General features: G+C 34.8%; 1 protein-coding gene across 3 annotated transcripts in view; it reads right to left on the bottom strand.

The window, feature by feature from the left end:
- LOC136031297 (serrate RNA effector molecule homolog) overlaps nucleotides 1-25,691 on the bottom strand; it is an 88,642-nt gene that overhangs the window by 34,958 nt on the left and 27,993 nt on the right. For 2 of the 3 annotated variants that reach the window (XM_065710744.1, XM_065710745.1), the window contains exons 8-10: nucleotides 25,268-25,431; nucleotides 21,953-22,083; nucleotides 20,486-20,626 (exon numbers count right to left, since the gene is read on the bottom strand). In XM_065710744.1, the coding sequence (XP_065566816.1) occupies nucleotides 20,486-20,626; nucleotides 21,953-22,083; nucleotides 25,268-25,431 (436 nt within the window). Of the gene's footprint in view, nucleotides 1-34; nucleotides 245-2,128; nucleotides 2,392-3,135; nucleotides 3,304-5,162; nucleotides 5,361-20,485; nucleotides 20,627-21,952; nucleotides 22,084-25,267; nucleotides 25,432-25,691 lie in introns of those variants that run through there. The other variant, XM_065710746.1, reaches the window with a different exon arrangement.

Raw genomic sequence — 25,691 nt, 5'->3', positions numbered from 1 at the left:
TTAAGCGTCAAGTCTCAGTAGCAGAGCCCAGTAACAGCAGTTTCATATACGATTCCCTCAGCTTCGATCAAATAAATTGAAGCATCTTACCTCTTTTTTCACCTCATCAATTTTTTCTACGTGCTTGTTGAAGATATGTTTACGAACAAAATCCGGACCTTTGAATTTCTTGCCAGAGAGGGGACAGAGCCACTTGTCTTTACCAAGCTCTTGAGTGTTTGCTGTAATAAATTTCTCCACTTCTCTGCAATTGAAAAAGGAATTACATTAAGAAAAATATCATTGGCGATGCTAAAGTTTAATGCTGCGTCCACATCTCGTATAGTTGATTTAGCAAGACAGTTTTCATGTCATGCTTCTAGTTTTCATGTTAATCTTCCAAATGTTCACTTCAATTTTAAACGTCAAGATTTCGATACAGCTTAAAGCCGTCAAGCTACAGTTCTTTACTCCAGAGCTTTTGTTTCTAGGATTGCAAAACTATCCAATTATGAATATTTTCTCATCAATCAATACATTTTATCAAGTACCGTTCACAGGCATATCTGGCTAGATACCATTTACCTAGATACATCAATGGAGTCAATTTCGGAGAGAGGGAAACCTTGCCTCCAGATTTTTTTAACCCCCCTCAGAGTTAAAAAAAAATCTTTCTACGGTACTTTCACTGAAAATACCTTTTTACTAGATATTTCCGTCGGAAAAATGACCCCCCCTCCCGCATTTTTGTAAATCATCATCAGTCAATTTACTTTATAAAATATCGCTCATATATATGTCTAGCTAGATTTCTTTTATCCAAAGATATCAATGACATAAAGCTGGGAAAGGGAGCCGTTGTCTCCTAGATTAATAAAAATATCCTTTTTGGGGTATTTTCATTAAAAATGCTTTTTTTTTGTATTTTCACCGAAGAAATAACAAGTTTGCTTCCCCCCCACCCACAGATTATGGAACATCAACAGTCAATACATCTTATCAAGTATCGTTCACATACATGTCTGGCTAGATTCCCTTTACTCAGTGACGTCAAAGGCGTCAACTTTGGGGGCGGGGTGTATTCCCTTTAGATCCCTACCCCCTTAAAGTCAAAAATGCCTTATCTTAGGATTTTTTCATTGAAAAATGCATTTTTTTTATATTTGCATTCAATTTTGACCCCCCCCCATAGATTTTGGAGAATAAACCCCCTAAATACTCGTACATTGACAACATTGATGGACGTGCATGGCTAGACATTCATGTAAACATCCCTTTATAAGCAGACAAAAACTGACACAAATTATAATTTATATATATATATATATATATATATATATATATATATATATATATATATATATATATATATATATATATATATATATATATATATATATATATATATATAACCGAAATCATCAATTGCTTTTTTCTATCGATATTTTTTTCTGCTTAAAATAGCATCTTTTTGTTCTTCTGTTGAAAAATTCTGATTATAACTCGATACCTATTCAATACAGCTACAGTATGATAATACCGCTACAATATGATTGTAGCTGTATTTGATACCTATTTGTATTTTGGTTTTATATTGTGTCTATTTTCATTTTTTTTCATGGTTCCCGGTTAGGAATAATTTTAATAGTTAGTCGTGTTTTTTTTAGCTTTCAACAAATTTCAACAAAATTAGATTTTAACAGATTTCGACAACACCTAACTTTTGTTGATTTTGTGTGGCAAAGAATGAGGACAAAAAAAGGCCCTCAATTTTTCGCCAACAATTTTCAGTATACAAGTTTATATTTTACAGTAGATAATGTCAAGGAAGACAAGTTGAATTATTAAATTGGTTTCTTATTAAATACAGTTTTAGAGGGGACATTTATCAGCATGAGCTACAAAATAAATACAATTTAGTTTTCCATTGCAAGTCCTACAGCCGATCTTACACATAATTTATAATACTTCTTTAAATTTATTTCTTCATTTGTTATTTTCTAATTTCTATTTCTTTTTCGTTTTCGTTATTTCTTTTTTTAAATTTTATTATTTTTTATATTTCTTATAAATTCTTATTTTATTGCTTACGAATTTATTTCTTTTAAATTCCTATAATATGTTTGGAGAAAAAGAGGAAATTTCTTACGTATTTTCATCCTTAAGACCAAGTTTGGCCCCCTCTTCATCGCTAAGCTTGCTAATAGCCTGTAAAAAGGGACTAATTTTCTTTTCAAACTGTTGACAATAGTCATTGAGTTCTTGGCTAGTGACTTTGGACGACGGAGGTATTCCTCTGGCATGAAGAATCCCACACCGATTTGGCATCTCGTCTTCATTTGGATATTCAGAGTGATTATAAAAATCAACAGAATGGACTAGACGTAAATAAATTAAGAGGCGGTCCAGAACCTAAAAATAAAAACAATACAAAGCTAAAATTAAGGCAATGAAAATAATAAAAGTAAAAAAAAATTAAAGTAATAAAAAAAAACAGCTAATTAAATTGCAGAAAGAAACAAATTTAGTGGATTTGCGTTATAACAACATAAAAAACAAACAATTTTAAAAATATGGTTAAATTGTTCTCTTTTTTTGAACACTACATCAGGAAGCGACTTTCTGAAGATAGATATAAAAGCTATATAACATTTTTACATAGCGAGACTGCAAGAATACCTTTAATATACTATATGAACCTCTTATCTTCCTTTTTACCGAAACCAGATTTCTTATTTCTATTTTGCAGCTTTTGAAAAAAAAAATTAAAGATCATAGCTTCCAAATATAATACTTCGCGGACGAAAACAAATCAAAAGGCGAAAAAAAGAAGGATAAAAAGAATAAAGAAGAAAAGAAAATTAAGTATCATTGTAGCCAGGGGGAGGGGGAGCAAATCCACTAAATTTTTGACCGAAAATTTTTTTCGGGGGAGGGGGGTGTACAGAAAAAAACCTCAAAAACACATAAAAAATATATTAATTTTTCATATGTTTTTACGAGCTGGACAGATATTTTGAAGGGGGATAGGGGGGGGGGGGGGTTCAAAACACATACCCCCCCTGGATACGACCTTGATTATAGCATAAAAAGATATTTCGTGGAGCAAAACAAATCAAAAGATTAAAAAAAAATAAGAAGAGAAAGAGAGCTAACCGACATTAATTCTTCGTCCCTTTGAATACTGTGATTGTCTTCAGTATTTTCACCTTCTTCGGGATCAGCTGAAGTACCAAGAAGCGCTTCTTCTTCAGCTGAAGCTTCTTCTATGAGGTAATCAGTGATTTTCTTCAACACTGGGTTAGTGGAATGCATTGAAAATGGCTGAAAAGTAAAATTTTAAGAATTATATTAGCCTTCTCGTAAGTGAAACTTGCCGAGAAAAAAGTACACATTTTAGGAAGTGAAAGAAGATGTATATAGTCGAGTAACACAAACAGAAAATGTTTTCATTTGACTTTGGTCAGTTGAAACAACTGCGATGACTGAATCCTAGAAGCAGGATTTTAAATGGGGGGGGGGGGGTACTAGAGGATATATCCAAGAGGATTTGAAAATGGCTTAACATGCCATATTAGGCCAAAATTATCCCCGCGGGCACCTAAACCTCACATTTGCACAATGTTAAAGTCGAAAATTGACTGGATAAGATATTAAAAAACCAAACAAAAACAATAAAGACCAAAAACTTTCCTATATTCCGGCAATGGCAAATGCATAATCTTAGTTGAACGGCTCTTATACTTAAAATCACTTCAAATACTATTAGAGAACTACAATGTAGCCCAACAGCGACTCAGGGCTCGAACCTCGAAAATTTGACATGGAATAAATTAAAAATGAAGATCTTAGAGGGAGCCAGGTCGTTTACTTATTATTATCAACATGTATAATTATTATAATTTGTTATTAATAAATAAACCCTGGACATGTATCAAAATACAATATCTTATTTTAGGCTAATATGCTCTTTTAACTTGAAAAGTATCTGGAGCATCTGAAGCAAGTATTTAGAGTGTTCGGAGTTACCCCTGTATCCACTTTACATATTGGCAGTGTAATTGCCACTGTAAAGAGTACATATGTTAGTAGTGTAATACAATGGCTCTTAAAATCAGCAATTGAGAACACATTTCAAGATCGAATTTACACTGTGTTTACCCGAAGATTGGATGGTTTACAGTTTACCAAGTAGAAAATTTAATTCAATAGCTCGTGTCAATAGATAATATTCTGTTGTAGATTAAATGAAATTCTGCAGTAGCTGAAGTGACGGACAAACGTCATACCACTCAAGAAGAAAAATTTCTTAAAAATTTTACCCCAAAATGGTAACTATACTATATTCATGGAAAGTTTGTTGGGGGGGAATAACATTACTCCTTCCCCCACACTAAATTATTAAATCCTAAAAATTGACTACTGATAGATACTACGCAAAGAATTTCGCCATAAAGACATACAAGGACTAAAATGGACTTCGCAAATGACTTAAGCCTTACAAGATCCCAATGTCCTGCTCTTCGACTATGCAAAGACAACTATGAAACATGATAGCTTCTCTTCAGATTTTTAAAGCTATTCAAATCGGAACTATTTTTTTCTCAAAACCTGATATGAATTCGATACTAGAAGTAATCTAAAACAGAATTTATTAATTTTTTTAGCAAGAAGTGAAATAATATTTTTTTTTAATCAACAATAAACTTGAATAAAAAACACAAATTAAAAATTTTAATGCCAAAAATATTCGGCAAAAAAAGTCATGTCGAAATTACACTAGGGTCATCCCAGGACAAAACACTTTCCCTCAAAAGTTAAGTACGCGATAAATGAGGCATTTAGCGGTTTCAAGGACATTGGGAATCGAAGTGGGAGTGCCAATAACATTACATTGTCGATCTAATGTTTTATAATAAAAGGACATTATGTAGGGAAGCTTATTTTGGAAACAAGTCAATAGATTTGTTTTCAAGTCAGAAAAAAAAGAAAGAAAAATAGGTCTTTCAGATACGTTTAATAAAACTCAGAAAAACTGATCACTGTAAGAATCGAGAAAAAGCCGTGTCTACAACTATGTTATTATTAATTCCAGTATTATCAATCTTAAGAAACATCGACCATGCCACAAAATTTATATTGGTTATTAAGCCTACAGCTTCGCAACTTTTACGAAAACTTACCTCAAGCTCTGATTTCGGTTGTTCTTTCTCATCTTTGTTTTGCCAAAGACCAAACCTTGAGTCAAGATTTTGAATAATCCTCGCTGCCAGACGGATATCGTTTCGTACAACTGTTTTATGGGATGTAATGCCATTAACTGTACGGATACGACGAGAGAGGTCACGGTTCACGATGGCTCCTAACTCACAGTCCCGAAGCTAAAAATATCAAGCACTCATTTTGAAAAGAACGGAAAAATTGTAATATCAACTGAAATTTGTAAACTTTATAAACACTTTAATTTGTAAACAAACAGATGAAAAAAAGAAGAATAAACAAAGGAAACAAAATTCATATGAATTTAACATTCGGTACAGCAGTTGGCTAAGTAACAATAATGAAAAATATAAAAAAAAATCGATACTAGGAGTCCTAGTATCGATTTTTTATATATTTTTTTCATCCCGCTATACGTCCAAGTCAAGGACGTCTAACGGAATCTGCTCTGCCGATATTTTATAGCTCATTCCCTAAACTTATAATCTTTTTATAAAATTTATTACTTTATACAGTTGGTAGACTTGACATTTATACTGAGGATTCTTGTCGAGGAATTAAGAGAGTGAAATAATAAGCAATGTCAAGGAGGTGCTTGAAAAAATCTTTTAATCGTGAATATCTTCTATATATACAAAATCGAATGTATGTCTGTCCTTTATACATTACTAAACACTTCACCCGATCGCCGGGAAACTATAAGGAGTTGTTGAGTATACTATTACGAAGGACTTGCTCTTTCACCCAAGATTTTTTCTGGCACCCTCATTCCTTGTTTTTTTTTTCTTTCTATTATTCAATCTTTTCTTAATAAATTTGTCGATTTGGTCAATTACTGGCATCCTTGTCACATTGCCCCCCCCCAAAAAAAAGAATTTTTCTCTAGATCTGTCCCAGTACAGGGAGGCTTTGAACAGTTTGGGATGAAAGAAAACATGCGCAGCTATGTTGGCCTCAGACAGCTTGGTGCTGCATCGAGTTGTTACCTTTGTTTTAGTGAACTCTCTTAATTTCAAATTCAAAAATACTTTTCAAATTCAAAATATTAGTTATTTTACATGCGGCCAAAATTTTCCAAGAGGGGGGAAGGATTCCGGGAGAACCTTTTCCTAGGGAGAATTTTCTCCTTCCGTGGGGGGGATGCAATATTTTTTTTTTAAGTGAGGGTTGTTAGTTAAGACGGAATGTAGTCAAACGTTTTATTATAATTATTTTATTCAATAGGCAGACTCTTTAAGTTTTTGTCTGTTTGTTTGCTTCTCTTTCCTAAATGACTAGACCAATTGGGAAGAAAATTTTCCAATACTGTTTTAAGATCATCTGCTATGAAAATTAGAAAACAACAAAAATCCAAAGAACTGGGAATTTGACATCCTAAAACGGGAAACCAATAACAAGGACCATAGTCCTGAGCTTGCTACTTACGAGGGCTAAGTAGTTGAACTGCCAACAATAGCAAGTAGATGAGGTAATGCCAAGAAACATTTGAAAGAGTCCCTTATTAGCAAAGGCCTAAAATGCCGCGAGTGATATTCACTAGGACCAAAGACCCGAGCAAGAAGATATGCATCAAAAGCCGGCAAATGTGCTTTTTGGTCGGTTCTCACAAGATTTTATGGATTATAAACAGGCATTCCATTAAGCTGATTTAAAAGCTCTAATGAAGGTCCTATTCTTGGATAGTACAATCACAAAAATCTTGAAAAGCAAACTTCGGTGGAAATTGAATGTCAAAATTTATTTGCGAAAAATAAAGGCTCAGAAGCCATTCAAAACTACTTTTGTGGAAATATAGCTGGAGGGTTGTAAAATCTGTAGCTTATGTGATATGATTTAGAATAGTTATAACTTGATCTTAATGCTCTCAATTTTCATTTAGCTAGTTCCAAACGCTTTGGCGTCCAAGTAGTACGCCAATCATCAATGGTGCGTTTCAATGACCTATATTTAAAACCTCAATCTTTTTGCGAATTTTAACCAATACAGGTTACCATATAAAAATCATATCCTCTTGTGGCAGTTTGATGCAAAAATCACAACATGGAGCGATGCAAAACGCTACGAGATATGGTGTGGAACCACTATTGCAAAAGCTGTTTTAACATCTTTCAAATCAGTGCTGAATGGAGTCCTTAAACTACACATGGCAGTGTCTTGTAGAGTCAGAACTTGAAACCTCGCTCGCTAGTTGACGAATAATACTGAATCATTTCTGTATAGGATCCATGATAATGATACTACGTCTAAACGCAAAAACAAATTTTAATTTACCGACACCGAAAACAGTACTAAAAAACACAGAGTGTTCTTTCACAACTTATTTGCGTATACTGCCTAATATCTTTTTGTTTTTTTAACCCAATTAAAAAAAAAATGCGATGAGGATAATCAAATCAAAGACGTGGCATCTCTATACCAAAGTCTCAAGTACCCTTAATCTTTCAAAACATTTTGAGCTTCCACATGGCTGACAGGTTTGAATTTCATACCCAATCTTTTCAATAAAATCAAGTCAATAATCAGTCAAATAAAAATCAGGAATTTTGTGTTAAGTTAAAAAAATGACATGTTGAACGAAAGTCTGCTTTACACTAACCTTTACTTCAACTTTATTGCCCTTATTTTTACACGACAAATTTCAACCTTGATAAATATTTACCTCTCCAAAGTTTGGCATGTTTCAATATCTCAAACTACATGACCACCTTTTATTGCCAACTAACGCCTCATTATTGCGAAATGAATAATAACTTTTTAATTTGCAGTGAATTACATAAAAGCTTATTACGCTCCAAATTCATCCCGACCGTGGCTGATGCAATAATCCATACCCAAAAATTTCACGATAGAAGAGGAGTAAGGTACACATATAATTGGCTCCTTGTGAAGGGGAGACAAGTTTTTTTTATGAATTTCTTTTGTGGTCAGTAATCAAAGGAAAATTTCGTAGGTTAAGATTCCTGTCGTAAAAAAGGAAATCAAAAGCTCAGTTTTACTACAAACCAACTCCAATACATATAGTTCAAACTCAGACGCATATATAGAGTTCTGTAGATTGCAGACTCTTGGAGAGTTTCAGCTAATTTGTAAACTATAATCTACGTTTCCCATAAGTTCTATTACTTTTCCAATCAAGAAGCTAATCTCTAATCCACTTCCGTTTTGCATTACCCAGAATGTAGAACTAGGTTTTAATTTCTAGTGTTTCCTTTTTTGCTAATACCTGTGATGGATATTGCATTGCAGTGAGCATTCTAGCTGGAACATGAAACTCACATAGATTTTGTGCTTAAAATCGTCCTATCTTGTGTCCTAACCCATATTACTACCCCCCCCCCCCCGACTACAACCATAGATGGCGTTAAAAGTAAAAATGTATACGATGACTTATGTAACAAGTTATGTACAGAGTGATTTGAAGTTCAATCCTCCTTAGAGTCCAATAGCTGTTAGTAGTAACTGTTAATCTATATATATATAAATAAGTTGTTTGTCTGTGTGTCTGTCTACTGACGTCATGTTTGTGTGTCGATTGACGTCATGTTTGTCGACTGACGTCATTATGAGGATTGAGCATTATTCCGTAATCAAGTTGTTTGTCGACTGACGTCATGTTTGTCGACTGACGAAATTACAGACTGGGACACCCGGACACAAATCACGACCGGGACACAGGGAATATAAATGACGACCGGGACACAGGGACACAACTACAACGGGGACGCCGGGGGCACAGGCGGGATATATAAATGACGACCGGGACACAGGGATTGTTCGAATAGAAATTACATACCGGGACACCGGGACACAAATGACGACCGGGACACAAGGAATATAAATGACGACCGGGACACTCAAAGGGAAATTACAGACTGGGACACCGGGACACAAATAACAACCGGGACGCGCCGGGGGGGGGCACAGGTGGATATATAAATGACGACCGGGACACAGAGAATGTTCAAGGGCAATCATTAGAGTAATGAGGTATAGATCTGAATACGGATTTTTTTTTTCCCATGGACAGTTATAAGTTGCATGTTCAAGGGTCGGTAAATCTGACAATCTATTTATATACACAGACAATGGGACAGCGAAGAATGTTGTATATTCGCAAGATATAAGTATATAAGGCTTCGACCGGGACACCGGGACACAGGGAATATAAATGACGACCGGGACACTCTAAGAGAAATAACAGACTGGGACACCGGGACACAGGTGACGACCGTGACACAGGGACACAACTACAACAGGGACTCCGGGGGGCACAGGGGGGATATATAAATGACGACGGGGACACAGGGAATGTTCGATTAGCAATCACCATTCGCAAGTTTTACGTAATTAAAATATATAAATATCTATCTATATTCACAGGTGGGACACAGGGACACAATTACAATGGCGCGTAACTAATACGGCGCGTAACAACTTACGCGCACGGGGGGCTTGGGGGGGGGGGGCCAAGCGCCCCCATCAACTAGGTGTTGGGGTGGCTCTTCGCGCCACCCCAACAGCTAGTCTATATATATAAAAATGTAGTGTCCGTCCGTCCGTCTGTCTGTTACACTATCTTTATCGTTACACCGTTACACGTTATTACCGTTACACAAGCTCAAAAAATTGAGGCCCTTTTTAAATTTTTATTAAATTGCTTAAAATGTAAAAAATTGGTGATTGCACAAATATTTCAATATATTTTGACAATGGATTAAAGCAATTCGAAAACCTTAAAACAGAAAACGAAAAGTTTGAAGTTTAGTAGAAATTATTGAAGTTCAAATGCTTGCTGCTCAAAGAAAATTTGCCAAAGTGTCAATTAACGTCAAAAAGAAATTATATTAAATAACTTAAAATGTAAAAAACTGGTGATTGCATAAATATTTCTATATATTCTGGCAATGGATTAAAGCAATTCGAAAACCTTAAAACAGAAAACTAAACCAATTTACGTCATCAATTCGATCCAAAAATGACATAGCGTTGCCGGGACCTAGAACACAAGAGACACTGAGAATCCATATATAGAAGCCTGCCGCGTGCCATGCTTGGCCCCGCGGGGACCGGTGCAAAGCCGCCGGGACCCAGCACTGTCTGCAGTTAGAACACAAGGGATAATGAGAATCCATATATAGAAGCCTGCCGCGTGCCATGCTTGGCCCCACGGGGACCGGTGGCAAAGCCGCCGGGACCCAGCACTGTCTGCGGTTACAACACAAGGGACAGTGAGAATCCATATATAGAAGCCTGCCGCGTGCCATGCTTGGGCCCGCCGGCGAAGCCGCCGGGACCCAGCACTGTCTGCGATTAGAACACAAGGGACAATGAGAATCCATATATAGAAGCCCGCTGCGTGCCATGCTGGGGCCCGCCGGCACTGTCTGCGGTTAGAACACAAGGGACAATGAGAATCCATATATAGAAGCCTGCTGCGTGCCATGCTGGGGCCCGGCGGCGATGCCGCCGAGACCCAGCTAGTTGCATAATACATGTGATGTGACCCAGGCGCGTTACTTTCTCTGTTGTATCTTATAGTTATGTATAAAATTTTAATACAATAATTCAAATAATAGGTATCCTTAGTCCTGTGGTGGCGCAATGGATTTGACCTTAGCTTGGTAATACGGGACCCAGAGATCGAATCACGCTGCAGGAATACACTGCAGGGCCGACGCAGGGACCTTAGTAGTCAAGAAGCGTCATTAATTCTTAAATAGGTATCCTTCCTGAATTAGCTACAATTGTCAATTTTTTTTTAACTAGACAGTTTATTTTACAACCCAGTTTTTTAAATTTTTGGTTACAGTGAGCCTTGGTTCGTCCTTTACTAGTTGCAGCTATCACAGTAACTATGGTAATGAAAAAATAAGTATTAGGACATTCCATTTTTTTAATTATATTTTTGTATAACACACACGGAAAGTCTTCGGGTTTTTCTTCTTTGGATTCTAGTAAAGATTAAACCAAAGATCGTGAATAACTCATATCTTAGAAAAGCAATTTTCAAAAGGTACTATCTACCTTAGTTCTAACATAGGATGGATGGATTAACTATCTATCAACAAGTGAAAATGACAATCATTTTTATAAAATCCTGAAAAAGGTTTATGCCAGCTTTGCTTCTCACTAACTTTTTCTCCAATTAGCCACGACTGGATGGCAACTTGATTTTAATTTCAAAAATCAACAAAAATCATCTCATGTAAAAGATAGATTCACTATATCAGCTTGCATATGAAGATCTATTTGTTTGGGCGAAATTATATTATATTTTACTAACAATAAAATACACTAGATATAACAATTCCTTTTCAAGTGAGTCCATACGAAGCTCTCGATGGTGTTCCAAGTCCTTGCTATTTGTTATGAAGAAAAAAAAGGAGGACATATCAGTGCTACCCAAGCAAAATAGCGATTTTGTTTATTGTTAAGCAGCAGGGCAGCGAGTTCCTTGTATATGATTTTCGACAATGGCGATTCCAGTGGTGTACTTTTTGTTTCTATCCTACGGCATTCTTGAGCAGTTAAGGGTATTTTTTTCAAAATTCTCACGAATTTGTTTTGGAGCAAACCATTACTATTAACACTAATCGAGATAATAGTTACCATTCTAAAACTTGCTGCAAAATTGGAATTTTTTCCCAATACAGTTTTTTTAAACCATATACTTTAGGGTCTAGAATACTATGGATTATAGGTGCGTTATTTAGTAGATTACCGTAGTTATATGTCATGGGGTGGCAAATCAACAATTTCAATTGAATTACGAAATTGTGGCATGAATTCAAATTCTTCTGGGAGGTGAATGACAATTTCATATGAATTTTATTTACTTCGTTTTTGAGGGACACTAAAATAATGCGTTTCTTTATTCTATTGTAATTTTAATTACTTTTTCAATGCTTCCTATTCGATTAATTATGCTCGTTGTCACATGTTTTTTAACCGCATGTTTTGTTGCTCATCATTTTCATTTGCTATTCTTTGTTATTCTCAATGTCGCTTTCCTACTAATGCCACGTTCTATTGTGCATTGATAATTTGTGACAAATCTTTTAACCACAAATTTCGTCGTTATTTTTCTTTATAATTCGTTATGACTCTCACTGTTGCCTTTCTTCTAACCGAAGATTTCTTTAAGCGTCATTTTTGTTTGTGATTCGATGTGATTTTTGTATAATTTGGCATGACGCTATAGATACAAAGAAAAACTTCTTTTCCAGCTTTTCTCCAGTGATTATTTTTGCTTTAGTTACCTTGTAACATAATTCAGTAACAACCTCGCATGTTCCATTGCACATGCCATCTGCAATATCTAAATTTTGCATTAGCATAATTATCATATTACTCTTTAGATTCAAGTCATTGGATGGAAAACCCGAAATTCCATAAGTGCAATAGATATTTGGTCTTTTTGTGTTCACTTTCAAAGCCTCGAAGTGGTTTTCATGCTAATTGTAAAAATTTTGCCTTGAAGAGAATTTATGGTGGAATCTTAAATGAATCCTTGATATAAATTACATTTGAAAAACACCAAAGCAATAAAACAAAATGAATCGCTTACGACACTATTGTAACCACAACACAGATGATATCAAAGATGCCAACTTCGATAAACATGTTGATTTAATTGCTGCTGCTTACAAAGATTACGAGGACACAAAAAACAGCTGGAGAAAAAACGACAGACTCCGGAATGCAAACCTAATGGCTCTAGAAATAAAACAAAGAGCTAAACAAACAACATACGAGCAAGAAGAGACTCAAAAGCAGGAAAAATTGAGAAGCCTTAGAAACAAATACAGGGAACTGAGGGACACCCTATATAAAAAAGATGGAACGTTCGACCTCTTACTAATGGATAGCAATACTAAAATACCACCCCCACCTTTTCTTTAACATCACAGTCTATATTGTTGGATTAAAGGCAATTAATTCCTGCTTAACTGTGAGCGATATCAAGTTTTATTGCACAGACGATAATTTGCAGGAAAACCGTATCCTTGTTCAAAATTATATATATATATATATATATATATATATATATATATATATATATATATATATATATATATACACTCCGTATTCAGATCTATACCTCATTATTCTAATGATGTGTCCCTGTGTCCCGGTCGTCATTTGTGTCCCGGTATCCCAGTTTGTAATTTCTCTTTGAGTGTCCCGGTCGTCATTTATATTCCCTGTGTCCCGGTCGTCATTTATATTCCCTGTGTCCCGGTCGTCATTTGTGTCCCGGTCTGTAATTTCTATTCGAACAATCCCTGTGTCCCGGTCGTCCCCGTTGTAGTTGTGTCCCTATGTCCCGGTCGTCATTTATATTCCCTGTGTCCCGGTCGTGATTTGTGTCCGGGTGTCCCAGTCTGTAAATTCTCTTTCAGGTTCCCGGTCGTCATTTATATTCCCTGTGTCCCGGTGTTCCGGTATGTAATTTCATCAGTTGACAAACATGACGTCAGTCGACAAACAACTTCATGACGCATACAGCTCAATCCTTATAATGACGTCAGTCGACAAACAGGACGTCAGTCGACACACAAACATGACGTCACTCGACACACACACAGACAACTTATTTATATATATATATCTATATATATAAAAATAAGTTGTCTGTCCGTTACGCCAGATTATATCTTCTATATATATTAAAGAAAACAAACTAGAATGCAAAAACTGGAAATTGCATAAATATTTCGAAATATTTTGACAATAGATTAAAGTAATTCGAAAAAGAAAAATGGTAAAAAACTAAAAAAAAACTAAAAAGAAAAAACTAAAAAAAAATTAAAAATTAAAAAATTAAAAAAAGAAAAAACCTAAAAAGAAAAAACGTAAAAAAATAAAAAAGATAAAAAACTAAAAAAAAAACTAAAAAAGCTAAAAAACTAAAAAAAGAAAAAACTAAAAAAAAACTGGGAATTGCACAAATATTTCAATATATTTTGAAAATAGATTAAAGTAATTCGAAAACCTTAAAACAGATACCCCAAATTTTGATGTTTAATTTAAATTGTTGGAGCTTTAGCATGCTTGGCACGTAAAGATTTTTCCAAGTGTCAATGTTAGAATGAACATTGAGAAATTGAAGAAAACAAATCAATAAAAAGAAGAAACTAAAAAAAGAAAAAACTAAAAAAGAAAAAAAAACTAAAGAAGAAACTGTATCTATATCTATCTATATATATAAAAATAAGTTGTCTGTGTGTGGATCTGTGGATCAGGTGACGTCATGTTTGTTCGCATATGACGTCTGAATTATTTCACACTAATACAAAAGAAGAAAAAAACTAAAAAAGGTAAAAACTACAAAAAAAAACTACAAAGAAAAAAAAACTAAAAAAGCTAAAAAACTAAAAAAAACTAAAAAAAGGTAAAAATCTAATAACTAAAAAAAAACTGAAAAAAATAAAAAAAGGCAAAAACTACAAAAAAAATAAAAAATTATAAAAAAACTAAAAAAGCTAAAAAACTAAAAAAACTAAAAAAAACTAAAAAAGGTAAAAAACTAAAAAAAACTAAAAACTAAAAAAGAAAAAAACTAAAAAAAAGGAAAAAACTGAAAAATAAAAGAGAAAAAGAAAACTAAAAAAATATGAATAAATATATATAAAAATAAGTTGTTTGTGGGTTATGTCTGTCTGTCTGTCTGTCGAGTGACGTCGTGTTTGTCCGCATATGACGTCTGAATTATTTCACACTAATACAAAAGAAGAAAAAAAAACTAAAAAAGGTAAAAACTACAAAAAAAACTAAAAAGAAAAAAAACTAAAAAAGCTAAAAAACTAAAAAAAACTAAAAAAAGGTAAAAAACGAAAAACTAAAAAAACTGAAAAAACTAAAAAAAGGCAAAAACTAAAAAAAACTAAAAACTAATAAAAAAACTAAAAAAGCTAAAAAACTAAAAAAAGGTAAAAAACAAAAAAAAACTAAAAACTAAAAAAGAAAAAACTAAAAAAAAGGAAAAAACTGAAAAATAAGAGAAAAAGAAAACTAAAAAAATATTAATAAATATAAAAAATATAAATATAAATATAATACAAATTAGCAATCAACAAAGCACCAAGACACAAATGACGACCAGGACACAGGGAGTATAAATGACGACCAGGACATAAGTAAAAAAAAAAAACTAAAAAAATGGTAAAACTACAAAAAAACTAAAAACTAATAAAAAAACTAAAAAATCTAAAAATCTAAATAAACTAAAAAAGAAAAAAAAGAAAAAAGGAAAAAAATAAAGGAGAAAAACAAAACTAAAAAACGAATGTATATACAGACCGTGACACCGGGATACAAATGATGACCGGGACACAGGGAATATAAATGACGACCGGGACACAGGGACACAACTACAATGGGGACGCCGGGGGGCACAGGGGGATATAAATGACGACCGGGACACCGGGACACAAGGAATATAAATGACGCCCGGGACACTCAAAGAGAAATCACAGACTGGAACACCGGGACACAAATGACGACCGGGACACAGGGAATATAAATGACGACCGGGACACAGGGACATAACTACAAAGGGGACGCCGGGGTGCACAGGGGGATATATAAATGACGATGGCGACTCAGGGAATGGTCGATTAGCAATCACCATCAACAAAGCTCAAGGGCAATCATTAGAATCATGAGGTATAGATCTGAATACGGATTGTTTTCCCATGGACCATTATATGTTGCATGTTCAAGAGTCGGTAAACCTGACAATCTATTTATATGCACAGACAATGGGACAGCAAAGAATGTTGTATATTCGCAAGTTTTACGTAGTTAAAAACATATATATATATATATATATATATATATATATATATATATATATATATATATATATATATATATATATATCTATCTATATTCACAGGTGGGACATAGGGACACAACTACAATGGCGCGTAACTGATATGGCGCGTAACGACTTACGCGCGCGGGGGGGCTTGGGGGGGGGGGGCGCGAAGCGCCAACAGCTAGTATATATATATATATATATATATATATATATATATATATATATATATACTAGCTGTTTGGGTGGCGCTTCGCGCCACCCCAACACCTAGTTGGTGGGGGCGCTTCGCGCCCCCCCCCAAGCCCCCCCGCGCGCGTAAGTCGTTACGCGCCATTGTAGTTGTGTCCCTATGTCCCACCTGTGAATATATATATATATAGTCCCAGTCTGTGATTTCTATTTGAGTGTCCCGGGCGTCATTTATATTCGTCAGGATATTGTAGGGCATCATAGCATCGATGAGTTTAAGCAATTCTTGTCAACTGATTGTTTCGCCTATAAAGAATATTTTCTCGAGGTAAGAACTGATCACCGACCACAACGATTGCCACTTTGTTGATAGTTGCGTATCAGGAGGCATCAATTCGATTGCTGTTTTTAAGCAGAAGCACTAAATTAATATTTTTGTGGAAAAGATGATATATATAAATATATATACATATATTTTCTTTTTAGTTTTTTTGTAGTTTTTACTTTTTTGAGTTTTTTTCTTCTTTTGTATTAATGCTAAAGCCAAGGTTCAAACCTGGAGCCTCTCGGACCTAGAACCTGAAACATAACGCTTTACCAACTCAGCTACTTCGGCGTGAATACATTCGTTTTGAGCAGCTTCCTCGGGTGTTGCCATTGTAGGTTCTTCAGTCATTTTACAATTAGAAATTTCTCTTTCAACGGTCTTCTTACAATTAAAAATTTGTCTTTGAACGATATTCTTAAATACCTGTGTCCTGGTCGTCATTTATATTGCCTGTGTCCCGGTCGTCATTTGTGTCCCGGTATCCCAGTCTGTAATTTCTCCTTGAGTGTCCCGGTCGTTATTTATATTCCCTCTGTCCCGGTCGTCATTTGTGTCCCGGTCTGTAATTTCTCTTTGAGTGTTTTTTCTTTTTAGTATTTTTTAGTTTTTTACATTTTTTCTTTTTCTTCTTTATTTTTCAGCTTCACTATGAAATACATATCGCCGAACCTTTGTTTTTTTAACTAAAATCTGGTAGGCATTGATGACCTTATCCAAGTCAAGATCCCAAACCCAATCATCATCGCTATCATTTTCAGTTTTGATATGTTTTGACTCTCGCTGTCCAGGTGGATCTTCATCTAACTGCGCGGTTTTGCGTTCTTTAGCCTCAAGCCTGTTTCCTTGCTGTTCTTTTGATTCCTCGGCACGCTTTCTTTTCTGACTTTCTCTATCAGCAGCAAGTTTTTTGGCATAGACTCTTTGAGCATCTTCATCGGATATATATATATATATATATATGTTTTTAACTACGTAAAACTTGCGAATATACAACATTCTTTGCTGTCCCATCGTCTGGGCATATAAATAGATTGTCAGGTTTACCGACTCTTGAACATGCAACGCATAATGGTCCATGGGAAAACAATCCGTATTCAAATCTATACCTCATGATTCTATTGATTGCCCTTGAGCTTTGTTGATGGTGATTGCTAATCGACCATTTCCTTTGTTGTCGTCGTCATTTATATATCCCCCTGTGCCCCCCGGCGTCCCCGTTGTAGTCGTGTCCCTGTGTCCGGGTCGTCATTTATATTCCCTGTGTCCCCGTCGTCATTTGTGTCCCGGTGTCCCAGTCTGTGATTTCTATTTGAGTGTCCCGGGCGTCATTTATATTCGTCAGGATATTGTAGGGCATCGTAGCATCGATGAGTTTAAGCAATTCTTGTCAACTGATTGTTTCGCCTATAAAGAATATTATCTCGAGGTAAGAACTGATCACCGACCACAACGATTGCCACTTTGTTGATAGTTGCGTATCAGGAGGCATCAATTCGATTGCTGTTTTTAAGCAGAAGCACTAAATTATTATTTTTGCGGAGAAGATGATATATATAAATATATATATATATATATTTTCTTTTTAGTTTTTTTGTGGTTTTTACCTTTTTTATTTTTTCTCTTCTTTTGTATTAATGCTAAAGCCAAGGTTCAAACCTGGAGCCTCTCGGACCTAGAACCTGAAACATAACGCTTTACCAACTCAGCTACTTCGGCGTGAATACATTCGTTTTGAGCAGCTTCCTCGGGTGTTGCCATTGTTGTCCTGGTCGTCATTTATATTGCCTGTGTCCCGGTCGTCATTTGTGTCCCGGTATCCCAGTCTGTAATTTCTCCTTGAGTGTCCCGGTCGTTATTTATATTCCCTCTGTCCCGGTCGTCATTTGTGTCCCGGTCTGTAATTTCTCTTTGAGTGTTTTTTTCTTTTTAGTATTTTTTAGTTTTTTACATTTTTTCTTTTTTCAGTTTTCTTTTTCTTCTTTATTTTTCAGCTTCACTATGAAATACATATCGCCAAACCTTTGTTTTTTTAACTAAAATCTGGTAGGCATTGATGACCTTATCCATGTCAAGATCCCAAACCCAATCATCATCGCTATCATTTTCAGCGTTGATATGTTTTGACTCTCGCTGTCCAGGTGGATCTTCATCTAACTGCGCGGTTTTGCGTTCTTTAGCCTCAAGCCTGTTTTCTTGCTGTTCTTTTGATTCCTCGGCACGCTTTCTTTTCTGACTTTCTCTATCAGCAGCAAGTTTTTTGGCATAGACTCTTTGAGCATCTTCATCGGCTTTTGCCATTGTAAGTTCATCAGTCATTTTAAACTTAAACATTAATAGATTTCTACGTGAACATATATGTCTTAAATATCTTTAATGACGTCACCGTCATAGCAAAAATGACGACAACTAACTTCATGACGCCAGTCGACACAGAAACATGACGTCACCTGATCCACAGACAGACAACTTATTTTTATATATATAGATAGATATAATTCTAAAATTGTCAGGTAATTTTCTATTTTGAAATAAAAACTAAAAATTATTGCTCAGACAACATAAATATTTTTGATATTTACATAATAGCTTTAGTGGTTCTGGACTGAAAACTAAATATGCTAATCAAATTGGGAATTGCAATCTTTTAGGTTGAAAAGGCAGATCCATTGGAATCATGAGAATGCGTGGAATAAGAAAAGCCTCACCCTCAAAAGGCCCTGTCAAGATTGTTGCCTCTATTACGTTATAACAGACATAACACGTCATTTGTGTCCCGGTGTCCCGGTCTGTAGTTTGGTTAGTCGACAAACATGACGTCAGACGACAAACAACTTCATGACGACATACAGCTCAATCCTTATAATGACGTCAGTCGACACACAAACATGACGTCAGTCGACAGACAGACAAACAACTTATTTATATATCAAGATCAAGAGGGCAACCCGACAATTCACAACAGCTGAAAATGAGCAGCCTAGACCATCGAGTGTGACATGACCAATCCGAGCAGCTAAGACAAAGGGGATTGGAAAAATTGTCTGAAGTAATAACAAACTAAAATGAAGAAGAAAGAAATACGCGGTTGAAATACTTGCAACAACAACAATCACATTCTAATAAGTAAAAACCGTGCGTGAGTCTGTGAAGGATAAACAGGATGAAGGAATTGAATTCACGTCATAATTACTTAATTAAATTAAATTATTTAATTGAGTTGGAATTTTTAATTCAATTTCACCCTAGAATAAAGAAGTGTTATTTTAGCGTCTACAAAGATGCACAGGACGGATAAAATAAATTCACAACTGAATTTCTTAACCACCTTGAAATGGAATAAAGTTGTTTTGGCGTCTGTGAATGGTAAAAAGGAACGGAGAATTAAATTCATGTGAATTCCCGTAAGAATTTCTTAATCAAACTGGTATTACTGATTCGCCACCCTTTGACTTGAAATTAAAGAATACAAGAATGATTATGCCAATATGTAATTTAGATACTTCAGAGGATATAGTTACTAGAACATTCCTGGTTGTTACTGAATAATGTAACAGCACAATTATAGCAAAAATATCAAACTAGAGATAAGCTTGGAAAGAATTTGTTTTGGCATATATCACTTGTAAACAATTAAACCACATAGACTTCACTTTATAAAGGTCGTTTTTATGTTTTAAAACTGGACAGACTTCGGCAATTGAATGGAAACATATCACCACTGCATTACCACTTCGGGATGAGTGGAGCGATTTTGTCAATACACTATTCACCATCATTGGCTCTGGAGGAACTAGGGGTCTCAGGCAAGGTTGAACAAAGAGGTCTAAAACACATTAATTTAAAAAGAAAATAAAAATGATAAAACTTTAGCGGAACTTTTATGGTATCGCTATTGAAGTTAACGGACTATTTATCAAAGAAACGTAAAAAAAAAAAACACTTACTCTAATATTGTTCAGGTTCCAGCATATTTCTTTGATAGGGACATCCCGCTCGAAAGTCACCCAACCACGGCGAAACCAACGCCGCTCTGATTGTGGATCAGCAATCGCAGCACGGAGAAATCCTGGGTATCGTTGACACATCTAAAACATAATTTAGTTTTCGCAACATCGGATTTTTATACCATCAATGAAAAAACGTTAACCTCACTTTATCATTTGTATTCGCAGTTTGAGACTTCCTACTATAGCCTTCAAATGCTTTACACGCAATAAAGTCTTTCCTTTAAACATGCTCACCTACTAATAAACAATGCAAGTAATTCCTAGTATTGCAAATTACTCTAGATTGCCTTGGTTAGATTCAGGGGAGGTTACAGCTTATATACAGGAAAGGGAGAACTCTCACTGAGATTGATATGAATCCCCCCCGTAAAAAAAATTAACAGACGAATAGCGACCTAAAAACCTACAACTTCCGGGATATATACAAATCCCAGGATAAATCTCTGATAGTCCCTGCCCCAAGCAACCAGTCTGTGTACACGAATGGGTTATAGGATACGAGATTTTACCTTAGTATCTCACAACTTTTTTAAAAAATACTCAAGGAACATAAAAAGCAAACTGTTTTTACCCCGAAAAACTTTCAAAATATCCATAGCGTTTCCCCCATTTTTTTCACAGCTGCCGTTTTATATAAGGAAAAAAAAACTGTTAATCAGAATATAAACTGAACCAACTCTATAAAACTAGTCTTCAAATCAAATTCATATGCATACTACTAATTTAAGTGTCCGACAAAAATAAGACAAGTGAAAGGAAAATTTGGTTTTCCCTCAGTGAGACAATAAATACAATATCATCATTGTTATTCTTTTTTGAAAAATCTTTCTTTTAGGAGCCAGATAGTTCGAAATAATTTCAAGAAGGTTCCAAAACTAAGCATCTCCTAGAAGCGGGCAAAAAATAAACATTTGAACGACATCAACAATTTCCTGATATTATTTCAATTTGAAAAGAACGAAATTGAAGCAAGATAAAGAAAACGATAGGTAATAGCAGGAGAAGTCATCAGAAATAATAGGGTAAGGATGACAAAGAGAGAAGAAAGATAGATAGGACGGGAGTAGAAAGAGAGGGGGAGAGGGAGAGAGGGAGGGAGAGAAGGAGAGAAAGTAAGAGAGGGAGTTTACAAGAAAAACTTACAGATTCAACCTCTGCTTTGGTAATGGTTTTTTTACTAAGAAAAGTTTTTTACTAATTTGAAAAGAACGAAATTGAAGCAAGATAAAGAAAACGATAGGTATAAGCAGGAGAAGTCATCAGAAATAATAGGGTAAGGATGACAAAGAAAGAAGAAAGATAGATAGGAAGGGAGTAGAGAGAGAGGGGGAGAGGGAGAGAGAGAGAGAGAGAGGGAGAGAAGGAGAGAGAAAGTAAGAGAGGGAGTTTACAAGAAAAACTTACAGATTCAACCTCTGCTTTGGTAATGGTTGGTGCCAAGTTTCTTAAGAATATAGATGACGTCTTGTGCTTGATTTTCTTTGGTACCTTGGAAGTTTCTTTAGGAGTTTCTTCTGGTTCTTCTGCCTTTGTACCTAGAGAAAACTCGGATATTATCAGGAATTTCCCACAGAGTCATGCACCAAGGGACACACCACTCAGTGCAAAAAGAGAGAAAAAACTCTACAGTCCTCATTTATCGATGCATCATCCACTGAGGAGATCCACATTGTCTAATTGCAAATTACACCAAAAGTTTCGCTTATTTTATTTATGACCCAAATTACTTTCAAAACCCTTATTATTTTATATTAAACCCTTACTATTTATTATTTTTTCATACCGACAAAAAAACTAGTAAAACTTGTAAAAACTAGCGCTATATGGAAAACTCAGCTTGCTTGACATTTTTAAGTTATCGATATCCTGGTCGATGAAATACTAATAAGAGACTCATTAGATTAGTCTTGTATTTTCTGCACGTTGCTCAGGAACGGTTTGATCCGAAAGAAAATTCTGTTTTTTTTTTAAGTCAGTTCCATGTTTTCAGTAAAGCACTACTATTGCTACTAACAACTCACCACAGCACTAAGCTGCCAGAGGCCAACAAAGCTAAGGACGCTTCTCCGTCCCAATCTATTCAAAGCTTCCCACTTTACACACTCCAAAAAGTCCTATTTTCCTTAAATCTTTCCTTGCTACGTCCTCCCACCCCAAACAGGGACGATCTACTTTTCGTTGGGCCCTAGACGGTTGGGCAAAAAGAAAAATCTTTGGCTATCCGTCATTCTTCATCCGCAGAACGTGCGCTAGCTAATTCAGCCTTTCTATCATTATAATCCTGGAAAGCACAATTGAACCACACTTTTCATAAAGCCTATTGTTTGAGATACGGTTTTTGAAATTCTACCGATATTGGAAAGTATCACGAGTCAATTTATTTAAGCTAGTTTTGTAGGTCGTTCATAATCTGCAAAGCAATAATTTTGTTAGTTTTAAGTTTCAGCTCCATTCTTTACTTCCTAAAAAAAAAAAAAAAAAAAAAAAAAAAAAAAAAAAAAAAAAAAAAAAAAACGTTATTGTCTATTTTATGGTAAACTACACCTATTTTCTTGGATGCGTTTAGATATATATATATATATATATATATATATATATATATATATATATATATATATATATATATATATATATATATATATATATATATATATATATATATATATATATATATATATATATATATATCCATAGAGAAAATGGGGTGCCAAATCCATTCACATCAAGGAATCAAATTGAAAGCACGAAAAATCGGGACGTTTGAAATATCTATAGCCTGATTTTCGCCGTTTCTTGTCTTGAATGGCAGCAATGTAATTTTGCTGTATTTTCCTTTTTAGCTGACTGCAATTCAAAGAAAGATTTGTGATTTTTTTTTTCTTTTTGTAGAAGCGAGTATTTAGCACTCGGGCACAAAAAAAATACCTGAGTTCCAAAAAATAACTAATTTTACAATTAAAGTAAACGAACGTTCTTGAGCCGAACTGGCCAGCCATGACAGCATGGGGCAGATTGATGGACGATGTGGTTTGCAACACGGTTTCGTGTTCTTAGGCCTTTTCCATAAACATTTAAATAGTTTTGATATAAATGCAAAATTTATAGTGGAGTTTGAAGAAAATGACGAACTACCTTTTCTTGATATCCTATTTATTAAAAGTGATTTCCATTTACTGTTATCAATATATAGAAAGCCTACACACAGTGATAGGCATTTGAACTTTCATCCGTGCCACCCTATTTCAGTGAAACGAGGGGTTGTGATTGCACTGGTGGATACAGCTTTGAGAATTTGTTCCAAGGAGTTTTTAGATTCTGAATTGCTGTATTTGAGGGATATTTTATTTTGTAATAGTTACCCAATTAAATTTCTTGATAAAATAATAAAAAATAGACGCATTAAACATAAGAATAGAGTTATTGGAGTTTCGCAGTGTACAGAAATAAATATGGCGAAAAGTTTCATTTCTTTGCCTTATGTACCTAATTTGGAGGAGAGGCTTAAACGAATTTTGCGTAAACATAACATTGATACATGTTTCCGTGAGATCATTAGCTAGTTTGTTTAATTCTGGGAAGGATTTAGCCCGGGGAGATTTAGTTAGTGGGGTGCATAAAATTCCTTGTTCTTGTGGAAAGTTTTATATTGGTAGAACTCACCAAAAATTTATTGAGCATCGCGACTCAATAAAAAAAACCTACAATTAAGAAAGCCTCCTGAAACTTTTGTTTCGGCTCTGGCTGAACATACATTCTTTCACTCTGAACATTTTATACAATTTGATGAGGCCACAGCTATTTCTAATAATAGGGGTTTTTCTCAATGGGAGAGGGAGGCTATAGAAATTATAAAGATATGTTTGCTAATCTTTCAATAAATATTGACCCAATTTATGATTGTCTATTGAAAAATGAACCAATAGTCAATAAAGGAATTAAAATATTACATAATCACCAGGGGACAAGATTATCTACTGGACCAAAAAGAGTTGCTTCAATATTAGCTAACAAAAGGATTATTTCGCAACAAAATAGTTAACTTGGCTCCAATTTTTATAATATTTCCTCAGTTGCTTTGATGTTCTTATTAAGTTAACACTAATAGCTTCTATTCCCTACGTGGATGAGTAGCGACAATTGTAATTATCATTATTGATGAAGGTTTTTATTTGTTTTTAGTTTAGTGTTTTTTCTTTTTATCTTGTACTGAGGACGCCTAGTTTACATACAGAGGATATATCCGCGTTGTTTTAGTCTTTCATCTCTTTTCTCTATACTAGCCACAGTCTCGTTTGATGCTTTATGTTGAGTTTTATCTTTCTTTGTTGTTTGTAATTAAAACAGGTAATTGAGTAAGAATAAAAGTTGGTCCTATATTGCAGTTACACCTTGAGTGCCCACGGATATTTTCGGAGGGAGAGGTTGGAGGAGACAAAAATTTCTTGCATAGAGAAATCACAAGTCGCTTTAAAACACTCATCAGGGGAAGTCATACACAAAGAATGGTAAAATACATAGAATTTGCCTGAAAATTAACATTTCCTCGGAGGGGGGGGGTATCCCTTTCTCAAAATTATTTTGTACAGGTCTACTTACGTATTTACAAATATGATTTATTACGTAGTTGATGACATACTGTGTATATATTCACATGCTCCACGTTTATTTTTTGGTCTTTTTTGGCGAATTTCTTTAAAGAAGTGAGGGAAGTAAACTTACCAGGAGGCTTTTCATCATCGGTAGCACTTTCCTGCCCACTCTCACTTTCAGGTCGTTTCCTTTTAACCCCTTCACCGTTACCAGCTATTAAACTGCGGGCTTCACTTAAAGCTTTTGGATCCGTCTCATCTTGGATTTCTGCATCACTTTCATCACGTTTACCTCTAAAAAATAAAGATACATATGAAAATAGGAAATAGTATTTAACATCAAGTATTTTTTTTTTGCTTAATAATACGCTAAGATTTCACTTTACTACAAAAAAAAGGCTTATTCTTCGGCATTTTTAGTTACTCTTAAATCAAAATAGTAAAACCTCGACAGTCTGATAAAGCAAAATAGGAATTAGACGGATCTTATACAGAATTACAATTTAGGCATAAAGTCGTTAAAGGGGAGAGAAAATTCTCACGAACTAGTTATT

This window comes from Artemia franciscana, chromosome 9 (genome assembly GCF_032884065.1).
Source record: "Artemia franciscana chromosome 9, ASM3288406v1, whole genome shotgun sequence".
Classification (NCBI taxonomy): domain Eukaryota; kingdom Metazoa; phylum Arthropoda; class Branchiopoda; order Anostraca; family Artemiidae; genus Artemia; species Artemia franciscana.
This window is presented reverse-complemented; position numbering and strand designations above follow the sequence as displayed.